General features: G+C 32.5%; 1 protein-coding gene across 7 annotated transcripts in view; it reads right to left on the reverse strand.

Moving 5' to 3' along the window:
- Positions 1–13,021, reverse strand: part of WASF1 (WASP family member 1) — a 68,690-nt gene that overhangs the window by 3,513 nt on the left and 52,156 nt on the right. For 2 of the 7 annotated variants that reach the window (XM_015240432.3, XM_072965686.1), the window contains 5 exons: positions 8,945–9,079; positions 4,696–4,849; positions 3,471–3,615; positions 1,860–2,032; positions 67–246 (listed from right to left, as the gene is read on the reverse strand). In XM_015240432.3, coding sequence (XP_015095918.1) covers positions 67–246; positions 1,860–2,032; positions 3,471–3,615; positions 4,696–4,849; positions 8,945–9,079 — 787 coding nt within the window. Of the gene's footprint in view, positions 1–66; positions 247–1,859; positions 2,033–3,470; positions 3,616–4,695; positions 4,850–8,944; positions 9,080–12,057; positions 12,155–13,021 lie in introns of all 7 variants that reach the window. The other 5 variants (XM_072965690.1, XM_006205653.4, XM_072965689.1 and 2 more) reach the window with 5 other exon arrangements.

A 13,021-nucleotide genomic window follows, 5' to 3' on the forward strand; every position in this document is an offset into this window, starting at 1 on the left:
ATGGGCCTTTAAAGAAAAGGGTTACCAACCTCTGAGAGAAAACATCATGTCCTTGTCCCGACATACCTGATACAGGTGGGTATGGGTTTCGTATCTCCTGTTGCATGCATTGGTGGAGGTGGAGGTGGTTCATGTGGTCTGACTAAGACTCTTTCCTCAGCTCTAGTCAGAAGTTCACTCATCTGACTAAATGGCAAGGCAGAAAGTGAGTAAGATCCATCCATATGATCCACATATGTCTGAGGTCTAAAAAAATATATATAATATCAGTGTATTTTTCTTGAATTATTGGTGAAGCGTTCTTTATGAGATATTTAAGGTTTATCCTTTGAATGCCAATATTTTAACTACTTTTAAGAAACTTCTTTCAGAAATTTATTACATTCATCCTGCTTTTAAAACACAGAATGCTGCTCACAACGCACTTTCCTTGCTGATTCAGGTTATTACGATGGCCTTCAGTTATTTCATTATTTTATAGTATAAAATGAATTCAATTCACAAGGGTGAAGAGTATTACATATATAATCTTATAAATAAGAAAATAATGAATTTTTAGCAAATTTGTTCAAAGTGGTCTGCCTCTATTTAATTTTTTTCTTTACAAAAAGATGCCAATGACAAAAAGCTAGAATATGAAAACTGGAATTTTTTACTGCCAGGATATCCTGTTGCTCTCTTAAAACTAAATGACTTCCAAATGTCTTGTACCTAAGGGAGAAAGGCCTCCCTGATACCAGTAGCACAGAGATGGCTAACTACATTGTTTTTGTCTTTTTCCTGTTTTCTAAGGTGCTAGGGTACTCAGAAAATAGCTGAGTAAATAATAACATAAAACTTAAGTCAGATATAAGCAAAATCTTAGATACACTGAGCAAGACATAAACATTTACTGACTGTAGTGTATGCTAGGGACAAAGATGGATTTAAAAGATGTACACAAAGCAAACCAGAAAGTACTATATTTACACTATCAGGTCAGCTAAATACCTTAATCATTTAACAGTAGTAGAAATGTTTGTCTAGAAATTATTAATTTAAAAAAAAATCAATTCTTTCGGTCTCCTTCTTTTAATACTGCATATGGATAGTATCTTGCATATTACTCCTAAAATAGGCCAAGATATTTTATACTTATGGCCTAACAATTTACACGTATTATTCAAAAGAAAATCTTAAAGTTCTTTTCCATTCAATCAGTAATTATAAAATATATAATAATAACTATAATCAACTGTAAGTAAATTTCTTCACAGAGAGATGCTAATATGTTTCTTAGTGTAGCATGTTAGTTAGATGGGGCCCCTGGATACTCAAGAAGAAACAGGACCTACTGTATATTTCTGCAAAAGGGGATGAGTAATTTTGTTTGAAAGTTCTGACACATCTGAGTGGGAGATGTAGCATAGAAAGGAAGTCAGGAGAAAGAAAAAGGAACAAAATATAGCCCCTTTTCAACTCCTATTTTATATATAGTGAATCAATAGTACTTCAAACAAAACAAAACAAAACACCTCCAGACCCTGTTACTGTATTATAAAATTCTAGCCGACTCTGCCTGAACTATTGAGAGGGAGTTGAGACTTCACATGAAAGCTAAAACAACCCTGAAGATCATCTACTCCAAACACTTCTTCCTACAGATGACAAAACTAAAGTCCAAGTATGAAAACGACCTGCCCAAGATCAGACTTCAATAGGGAAACAGTGGTCAGGGTTTCAAAATCAACTAAAACTTTATACAGTAGAGTCTGTCAATTCAACAGTTCAGGACCTAAGACTTAGAGCTACAGGTATTAGAAATAAAGTCAGTGTTTTACCATTAATTTTGTTAAAAAGACAAACAAAAGAAAAGAAACCTTGTTTCAAAATGAGAGGCTGGGCCATTAGCAACTTCAATATGCTTATGTAAGAGATTAGCATCATCTTCAGCCAGCTCTGGACCTTGGGCCAGCTTCTGCCATTCTCTCCGCCTGTCATGAGGTGCTCTTGGCACTTTTTCTGGTTCATGAGGACGATCTAGATTTTTCTGCTATAACAGATGTATTGAAACAAAGCCAAATGCTGAAATGCTACATTTTAAAAAAGAGGTTATAATAATCAAAATAGAATTCTAACATCAATATTGAAAAAGACAATGTTATCATAATACAGTAAAAGTAACAGAGACAATTCATTTGTGCATTCAGAACTAAGTTAGCTAGTTTGCTTGTAATCACAATTTCTCATGTTTTTGAACCTCCAATTGGAATTGATACAGCAGATAAAAATAGTATGCCTAAATAATAAAACTTTACGTTAGAAAGTCCTGTCAGATGAAAAAAGATGCAACTTTGCTCCCACATCTATCAGTTTTTGCTACAATGAGTGAAATTTCTATCATTAATGGTAACTGTCTACCTCTAGCCAAAAGGTGAAAATTTACTAAGGTTATGTTAATCTGACAAGTAATTAATTATGTAGCCCATACATTAGAAAAAAATCCAATTACCCAGTTAAAACATAATAACTATATCATTCAATAGAAAACAGGGTATTTGAAAAAAATGATGCAAACTGTGAAAGAAAAAGCATAGAAAGGTCTAGGGTAGGTGTAACAAGTCAAATTCCAAAGAGGCCAAGCAAGTAACATGAATAAAAAGAGTCAGGTATAAGATAAGGCCTGCAGTGAACTAGACTGGTATGTCCATCTAAGGCATTCCAAATAAAAATTTTAAAACCACTGTGTTTGTCAAACAAAACACTGCTTGCTGGCTTAGTCTGGGCTACCAGTCACCAGTTTGCAAACTCTGGCTAGAACACTGGTACATTGTCTAGTGCAGAAAATAATGACATGTAGGCATTGTGGAGAAGAGCAGGGAGAGAAGAGATAGCTACAGGAGAAACAGAGGAATTATAAAGACAGATGCTGCCTCCTCCATAATTCTGCCTACATCCAACTTTGTCTTCTCCTTCTGTATCTCTAGTTATCATTAACATGGAATAAAACATATCCAAGTGAATTTTATTAGAAAGCAGAAATGACAGCAGAGCAGACAGATGATAGGAATTTAGTGAGAATGTAATAACCTTTCCAGAACATTTAGGATATGCTCTATGGTAAGAAAACATTAACTTAATCTACTTTACCAATATCTGCACAATATTCCTTTGCTTCGTTTTAACAGAATGCCTGTCTCTTCCCTGATCCACTTAATTCCTATTTGTTCTTCAAGATTCATTATAAGCTTTGTTGAAGTGTCCCTGTCTTCTGTTTAAAGCAGGTGCTATTTTGTGCCACCCAAACCCTCCATGCATACCTCTGCTAGCATACTTATCACACCATATTATAATAACCTAAGTGCTTATTTGCTCCCCATTAGACTGCGATCTTTCTGTGTATTTGACCATATGGACCAAATAAAACTGTCAAAGTACAGCATTTACAAAGTTCCATATATACAACAAAACAGAAATATGTGAAAACTAACTTCAATTTTTTGAATTTCTTGTAATACCTTCTGCTTCCTCTTTTCCTTCCTCTTATCCTCTGTATCTTGTAACATTTTTTCTTTCCATAGATCAAAGAAATATGAAGGATTGGTATAAAACTTCAAACCTTCTTTACCATCATCTCTGAAATACACAATATCAATTAAAACATACATTAGTAAGACTTAAAGAGACAATCAGAATTGAAATAATTTTACTACAATTTTTTTCCTCCTACATTAACAAAATATAGCATGTGTAAAAATACTGACAAAATAAATCAGAATAGGCACCAACAGAACTCACAAATCAGACAGGAAACTAAGGAAAATGGAAAACCAAAAGCTTTTCAGAGTTAGTGTTAATAATTTAAAGTACAGCTGGACTATTTTCATCCCTAACTTCTACTGAATACCATGTTTTCTAGAAGTCCTGTGGGAAATGCCAATAATTACAAATGATTCTGCCAAAGGTAAAAGCCTGAAAGGATAATAACATCATTTAGAATAGAGAAATTATACAGGGTGTCTGCCAATACTCTCATTTACTAATCATCTTACGAAATCCAAAAAATATCATCGAATAGTCATTCTAGTAGTAAGTTACATCCAATCACTTGCCTACTGACAGATAGTTTCAAATAACTATCCAAATACCATTTATCCAGGATATGTATTATACCTCTTAAATGACCCATTTAACAATTCATGTGAAAGACTCCAAAGAAAGGCTTAATAACTCCAGATTTTTTTAATGGTAAAAATTTTTTTAAAGAGATATTACATATTCATTATACAAAAATTTAATGCATACAGATCAAGAGTGGACAAGAACAAGAAAGAATAGTATTTATTTTATTAATGTGGTGGGATTTTGAACTCTTTATTTTTTTCATTCTATCCAATTAGAAATTAAATTAAAAAGACAGTAACAACTTCTTTTCCCTTCATATTAATATTTGCCATTGGCGTTTTAAAAAAATACATGTTAAAACAACTCCATTGAATAAGTCTTGTCTTTTGTATACCAGAACCTTGGGAACTCACCTAGTGAATAAAGCAAAGGTTTTCTAAAGGTGGTGGACAAAGAGGGCTCTATACATCGGTCAGGAGTCCAGTGATATTAAAAATGTTTGGGGATTTAGCATTTAAAGGTACACTACTACCTGTTTCAATCTGAAGTCTGAGAAAAATAACTGGCCTTCGTATTTATTAGCCTACTGACCTGTAAGGAGTGAGTATATTGAGAGGTGGAGGCTGTTCACAAACATCATATGTCTCCTGTAATGGGATAGGCAAAGTCTTGCGGTCGAAAAGCTGCTGATCTTGAATTGTAGAACTTCGGAAAGCTTTTCTCATTGTTATATCTTGCAAAGACACTAAAACAAAAATCCAAAATGTATTTTGTTTTATTTTACTAAGATGATTTAACATAAGGGCAAATTCATATACTGTCTTTGTTTAAAAGTCAGCATGGATCAGAAGGTTCTGACTGTAGTGGCTTATGAATCAGGAACCATATTTTTAATGCTCTATCACTGTATCCCAAATCAATTTGTGCTTTATTTTCCCAATCAGATGAGTTTTAATGCAGCTTTTGATTTCTGAGGCTCAGAAGGTTCTAATGACACCTGAAGCGTATCCTACATTTCCCATCAAATACATCTTTCTCTTTTCTCTACTTGCCATCCCCAGCTCCCACCAACCTACATTCTTCTCTTCTTTTTTCCTATAATTTTCTTTTCATCTCCCTTTATTAATTTCATTTAGCTTATATCAATAACACCGAAGGAATTAAATTATCAGTGGCATGTCAGTGGGCTAAACACACTATTGCCCTCTATGCTAGGAGACTATAAATATGATAAATGTACTATAAAGTTAAAACAAACTTACTGTAAAGAAAATGAAATTTTCAAGTACCCGGCAGTCTGTATTATTGTTTATTTCACTTATCTTTTATCTTCATAAGGACCTCTCCTTAACTAAGCTCTTGAAGACTGAGACTATCTTGTACTTTAGTGTCTTCAGTAACTAGCACAACCCCATCATATATATATATGAGGGTTTAAAATAACTTCATTTACTCATTTTCTTTTGGACGGTGAAGCATGTTAAAATAAGAAATGTACCAAAATACTAGATTCTTAACTCTCAGAGTGAGTTCCTGATATTAAAAAATTAGGCAATTTCTTACATATTTAATATAGCTTAAGTATAGATACTTTATATCATAGAAAGGTCAGTACTAAATAATCGTAAAAATTCTTAAATTATTTTTCTCCCTAAAATAATATCTCTTTCATCCTCACAAATAAAACTCACTCAACATGAATGTTTGGATTTATGAAATAAATGGAGCAATGAGGCTGGCAATGCAATAGCCATACGATGACTGCATTTCCAGCAATTCTACTGCTACCTGACTTGTAACACACTTAAAAACACCGTAATAAAATTCAGAGAAGGAAAAAAGTTTTTTTCCTACCATCACTAAAGAGTAGTATGAAGGATATTTAATGAATACATACTATAGTGCTAGAAGCTTTCACTAATTTTTACTTATCTTACAACAATTTAATGAGATAGGAATTATTTCATTTTTAAACAGAAGAAAATAGAAAACATTATATAACTGGCCCAAGGTAAAATGGTTAATAAGTGGTAGAGTCAGAACAGAAAACTTAGATCTGTCTGCCTTTGAAGCTAATCCTTTTGTCACAATACCACACACTGTTCCCCTGGCTCATGTCAGAAGTGGCCTCAGTTTTCTGCAATCAAAATGGATCAATTCTTGCCACTCTCTTACCCCTCCTTATTAACCTTAAGTTGAAACCTAGTGTTTAATCTTCCAAAACGTCCTTAGTAAAGGATATAAAAAACATGTAAATTAGTAAGCATTTTTCTATCTTCAACTCTCATTTATCATTTCTCTAATTTGTCAACAGACCACAGTGACAGCTGCCAACAATGACATTTGATATTACTTAGTGTTACAACAAAACAGTAAGTCAGCACGTTTGTAAACATAATTGAATTAAATATAATTGTACAGGTCTTTGTTTAAAAATTCAGTTTTTTACACTTTCTAAATTACATTGGTAGTTCTCATTGTTACTTACTATTTAATGGTAATTAAAAAAACCCAAATATTGATATTACACTCTGTAATTGTACTTATAATGTTACTTCGCTTAAACTTTCACTGAGTTAAAAAATCTAGGTTAAATAACTTTGAAAATTCCTCTATCCAACTTCCCCAAAACAATTTCAAATTAAGTAGTTCAACTTTTAGGTTCTGAATTTCTCCCCAGTGCTCCACATAATTTTAAAGGAAATTGACCAATTTTCCTTTCCTGGCCCATTAAGAATTTTTTAACACTTAAACGCATCTTAAGTTATTTATTAGTTTCATTTTCAATTTTAATAAGAATGCTAAAATATGTTAAAATTTTGAAAGTGTTTTGAAAGTAAATGTTAATTTTTATTTCTGTTACATAAAAGAACTGCCTATGTATTTCTATATTATTAGATGAAATGTACTTATAACTGAAATGTTTAAGTTATTTAAAAAAGAAATTTTGGATGTAAATGACATACTTGAACATATAGCCATAAAATATTTTTTTAACATTAGCAATGATTTCAAGAATTTCACGAGGTGTAACTAATAAACATAAACATTTTAAAGGATATCACCCACAGAATGTGAGAAAATCTTTGCAAATCATAAGATTTGGGACTTGGATTCAGAGCATATATAGAATTCTTTTAACTCAACAATAAAAAGAAAAATAATCCTAATTAAAAATGGGAAAAGGATATGAACAGACATTTCTCCAAAGAAGATTCAAAAATGGCCAGTAAGTCATTTAAACCCTGGTTTCAAATCTTAGCTCCACCATTTTCCTGCCGAGTGACTTGTCACTTAAATGGCTTATAAGGTATGAAAAGATGCTCAACATCTTTAGTCATCAGGGAAATGCCAATACATTCTACAAAATGAACCAATGTTGAAAACATTATGCTAAGTGAAAGAAGCCAATCACAAAAGACCATATATTGTATGTTTCTATTTATATGAAATGTCCAGAATAGACAAATTCATAGAGAAAGAAAGTAGGTTAGTGATTACTAGAGGCTAGGGAGAAGGGCGGATGGGAAGTGACTGCTATGATAAAGGGTTTTTGGGGAGGAGGATGAAAATTTTCCAGAAACTGATTGTGGTGACAGATGCACAACTCTGTGAAAAGACTAAAAACCACTGAACTGTACACTTTAACCTTAGATGAGTTAATTAATTGTAGGGTGTATGAAATATATCTCAAGAAAGCTGTTTGATTTTTTTTTTTAAGTACTGTCTTGGTTTTTCCTCATATCCAGACCTATATAACTTTCCATCTTTGCATGCAGTAGAAACATAGCATAGTAAGTTACCTCTCTTTATTCATGTATTAAATTAGTTATGTCAGAAGAAGTTCATTCCATCACTAAAACATCAATCATTATATTCTTCCTTTGCTTTTTCTAGTGATAACCTTTAATAGTCTTATTGTTCAAGTTTAGATCTATTATATAACTTGCATTTAAAAACTATTATTCTACAAAAAACATTTTGAAGAGAGGATTGTAAGAGATTCACATTAAATAATCCTCTAGGGTAGATTATGTTCTTAGTAGTTTCATTTCTTTTGGTTAAAAGAAAAACAGAAAGAGGCATTTGAGAAATATGATTGGTCAATGTATTCTATCAAGGCAAGAAATGTTTCACCACTAAAGTTTCTACCATTATTTTAGCCTGTAATGTAGTTTTCTTAACCTGATATCCCTAGCTTTATATCTCAGTGTAGAAAATTTTTGTCCTACATACTGGTATTTTTTTTTTTTTTTTTGGAAATGATCATTTAAAATGGGAAGTAACATTTAAATAACCAGATCAGATTTTAGCAATTTAGCAATATGCACACACAAAAGCATGTTAAAAGGAATTGCGTTTTTACAGAATCAAACCTAAGAATTTCAGGTAATTTTCAAATATTTTTATTTCTAAGACGAAAGTATATAAGTAAATTATAAGGAAGAAAAGAAATGAGAAAGAAAATGGAAGAAAAGCCTGCCTAAAAAAAATTTTATGTCAAAACATGAAGAGCTATTTATTATACAAAAAGAAGAGGTAAAAAAAGGAAAAAAAGAGTACAAAACCCAGAAAATTCATGCTAATGGCATTTATAGATAATCCACTGATCTATTACAACATGTACAACAAAGGTCGTGGGTAAAAAAGATTTGTAGTAAATTCATGTTTTCCTTGTGTGCGTGTGTATGCACTTACTTCTTTGATGAATTAAAGTACATTTCTCCCAGTTATTATTTTTTAATAAATTCATGTTTAATATTATTCTTAAATATGTATCACACATTCCACCTAACCTAAAATATACATGTGAAAGAAAATATAATATCAATAAACTTACATTCTTCTTCTTTAGGATCAAGCTGTGTAACACTAACAGATAACCGGTCCACACGTTCTTGTAATGAATTAACTCTGAAGGAAAAACTATGTGCTTCATTGAATAATTCTCCAAATATATCTTCAGCATATTTACCTAAGCAGAAATGAAATACATAAAATTTAATGTGATCGGAGATAAACATCAAACAATTTAACCTTTGAAAAATGCTGACCAATGAATTTGGCATTTATTTGAAATTAGTTTAAACTTTAAACCCTAGCCTAAAGTAACCCAATTGTGATAAAGTGGGAAAAAAAACACAAACCCTGGGAAACATGGTTTTAAATACTAGCTTTACCACTTTCTGGTAGGTGACTAGTGTCTAAAATGGAAATATTCAAAATATTTGCAAAAGATGAAACTGACAAGGGCTTGATTTCTAGAATATATAAATAGCTCATATGACTTAATAAGAAAAAAGCAAACAGCCCAATCGAAAAATGGGCAGAAGACCTAAACAAGCAATTCTCCAATGAAGACATACGAATGACCAATAGACACACGAAAAAATGCTCAGTATCACTAATTATCAGAGAAATGCAAATCAAAACTACAATGACGTATCACCTCACACCAGTCAATGGCCATCATTCAAAAGTCCACAAATGATAAATGCTGGAGAGGCTGTGGAGAAAAGGGAACCCTCTTAAACTGTTGGTAGGAATGCAGTTTGGTCCAGCCATTGTGGAAAACAGTATGGATATTCCTCAAAAGACTAAAAATAGACTTACCATATGACCCAGCAATCCCACTCCTGGGCATATATCCAGAAAGAACCCTAATTCAAAAAGACACCTTCACTCGAATGTTCATAGCAGCACTATTCACAATTGCCAAGACATGGAAACAATCTAAAATGTCCATCAACAGATGACTGGATAAAGAAGATGTGGTATATTTATACAATGGAATACTACTCAGCCATAAAAATGATAACATAATGCCATATGCAGCAACATGCATGTCCCTGGAGAATGTCATTCTAAGTGAAGTAAGCCAGAAAGAAAAAGGAAATACCATATGATATCGTTCATATGTGTAATCTAAAAAAAAAAAGATAAATGAATTTATATATAAAACAGAAACAGATTCACAGACATAGAATACAGACTTGTGATTGCCAGGGGGAAGAGGGGTGAGAAGGGATAAACTGGGAATTTGAGATTTGCAGATACTGACTGATATATATAAAACAGATTAACAAGTTTATACTGTATAGCACAGGGAAATATATTCAAGATCTTGTAGTAGCTCTTGGCGAAAAAGAGTATGAAAATGAATATATGTATATTCATGTATGACTGAAGAATTGTGCTGTACACCAGAAAATGATACAATACTGTAAACTGACTATAACTCATTTTAAAAAATGGAAATACCTCTCTTGCTTTATCCCTATCTATCTACCTGTTGAGGGTTAGAGAGGTTACGATGTAAAAGTAAACACAAATAACACATCTCTTAATCCCAATCACATTCATAAATAGATTCTACACTAGAACTGAATTTTAGGCCTAGTGGCAGAATCCAAGATTCCTCATAGACCTACTAGGTGATCTATCTCAAAATTCTGAAAAATTATGAGAGAGATTTTACATTTTCTCATTCTATTTCTTAAAAGTCATCTTAAATCTACAATCACTTGTTTCTCCAGTCAAGTAAAATTTCATCACTGAAAGGAATAAGCCAAAATAATCACATTCTAAAAGGAGAAATAGAAATTTCTATCTAATAAGTAAGCCAGGGAGTTTTAGATGACCTATAATTTTAAAATTTCAAGTGTATTTAGAACACATAAAGAAATAAATACTACAATTACTCCAAGTCAATTACTACTTGTACCTTTGAATAAAAAAAAATTGATAGTATTCCTAAATCAAGACATTTTAGACTCAAGGATACTGTGAAGGTAAAATGTAGCTCAATAGTAAGTGCTACAGAGACAGTTCCTGTAACAGAGTACTAAATACTTAACAGAATGAATTCATTAATCTCACCAGTTTACATTTGAACAATGTTGTCTTTTTTTCCAAAGCACTTCAATATATTATCTGTTAAATCAACAAACATTTACTGAGGACTCACCCTGTGCCAGATGTATTTCCTACTGAAGTCACCAAAAAGTAAAGTATAAAATTCCTGTCCTAGAAGATTTTATAATCTTCAGGAAAAAAATCAGACCTTTAATCTCTCTATAATAAATTAAGAGAAAAAGGATAATTTTTACATATTCATTCACTCGCATATAGTCTTAAAATCAAAATGACTGAGACAATGTACCAGACCCTGGAGATATAAAAATGATTGGAAGAAGGTCTCAGCCACTGATGAGTTTTGAGCAGAGGGAGAAGAAACAGACATTTAAATAAACATGAAAACCAATTTAATAAATAAGTCCAAAACTTTGTTCCATTCACTTTGAGGCCTTGACATCAATTTCCTTACCTGTAAAATAGGAATAAAAATATCTCCTTCAAAAAGAAGTTACAGGGTGTGGGGATAAAGCTCAGTGGTAGAGCACACACTTGGCGTGCACAAGGCCCTGGGTTCAATCCCCAGTGCTTCTGTTAGGGGAAAAATTTTTTTATTAAAAAAAAAAAGAAGTTATAAGAAAAGGAAACAAAAAAGGCGGAATGGGGGTGATGGGAGCTAGTAGAGTACCTGATGCAGGATAGGAGTTCAACAACAGGCAGCTCTTACTATAAAATGAGGTAAGAGCCGCAGAGCACAGAGAAAAAAGCATCTAACTTTTGGGTGTTGGACGTTATTAGAGACACTTTCAGAGACACAGGGTTTCTCTGGCAGACAAGGGAAGCATCCCAAGTGGAAGAAAAGGCAAGTATACAGCTATTCATTTATTCATCAAATACTTGGGATACAGAGATGTAAAAGAGATAATTCCATCCCTAAAAGAACTTAGTTTAATACATGGCTGTTTAACTTATAGTCTGTATACCACCTGAAATTATATGCAGCTTTTTTAATGTATTTGCATTTTTCTGGAAAGAGGGCCCATAGGTTTTGTTTGTTTAACAGATCTTTTTTAAAAAAAGAGTCAACACTTTTCTCACCTCAGGTTTAAGTGCCAAAACACTTCAGTGAATTAACACCCCATCTCTTTTCTTCACATCTATTCTTAGTTTCTAAATCTACCTCCTCCTTCCCTCCCTGAGAGAGATAAAAGGAATTAAGTTGTAATGAAAAACTGACTGTGTATGTATCTGAATTCCAAGTAACCTTACATTTATTATACTATGTCTCTACTCAAGAATCTGATGTCTCATTATCTCTGATTTTAAGGTCTAAATCCTATCATCTAACATTGTCTTCCATAATCAAGTTCCACCATATATATCCAGTATCATTTATCCCTCTTATCCTCCTCATATATTTATTTTTGCCCCCATTCATTTGTCTGCTTCTTTGTGCAAGTTGAAATGCCTTCCTCCCTCATTCCTCTCCATTTTCCAAGTTCTTTTGTTTCTTAAAGGCCCAATTCAATTCACATTTCATTTAGCAAATTTCCTCTAATAACTTCACCTATGTTCACCTCTCTTTTCTCAGTTCCTTTAATCTAAAACTCATGGTTTTAATTATATACATGCTCACATTGCTTGAAACTCAGCTGGTTTCAGTATTTATCATATTAGACTCCTCAATTAAATGGGGTATGCTCTTTTTGGACAAGAAACATACCTTTATCACACAGAAAATTATTCAGTGTTACCTGTCCATTATTTATATCAGATTAGTCTTATCAAGCCAATCTATTTATCTGCTCTCCTACCCATCCATTTTGCTATCTATCTGTCAAATTTTCTATGATTGAGAACAAGAAGTAGGTTCTATCAGCTTATCTTGGCAGCATGAACTGACTATTCAACAGAATAAAAGCCTTGGGAAGAGAAAAATGGTAAAAGAGCTCTCAGGTAGTTAAGAGTCCCAATGGTTGTTAAATAAGAAAGTAATAAAATAGGAAATTTTTTTGGTATAGCAGAAAAAATTTAAATAAAGAGAAGCCTAGGTTTTCAGTAA

Source organism: Vicugna pacos, chromosome 8 (assembly GCF_048564905.1).
Source record: "Vicugna pacos chromosome 8, VicPac4, whole genome shotgun sequence".
Classification (NCBI taxonomy): Eukaryota; Metazoa; Chordata; class Mammalia; order Artiodactyla; family Camelidae; genus Vicugna; species Vicugna pacos.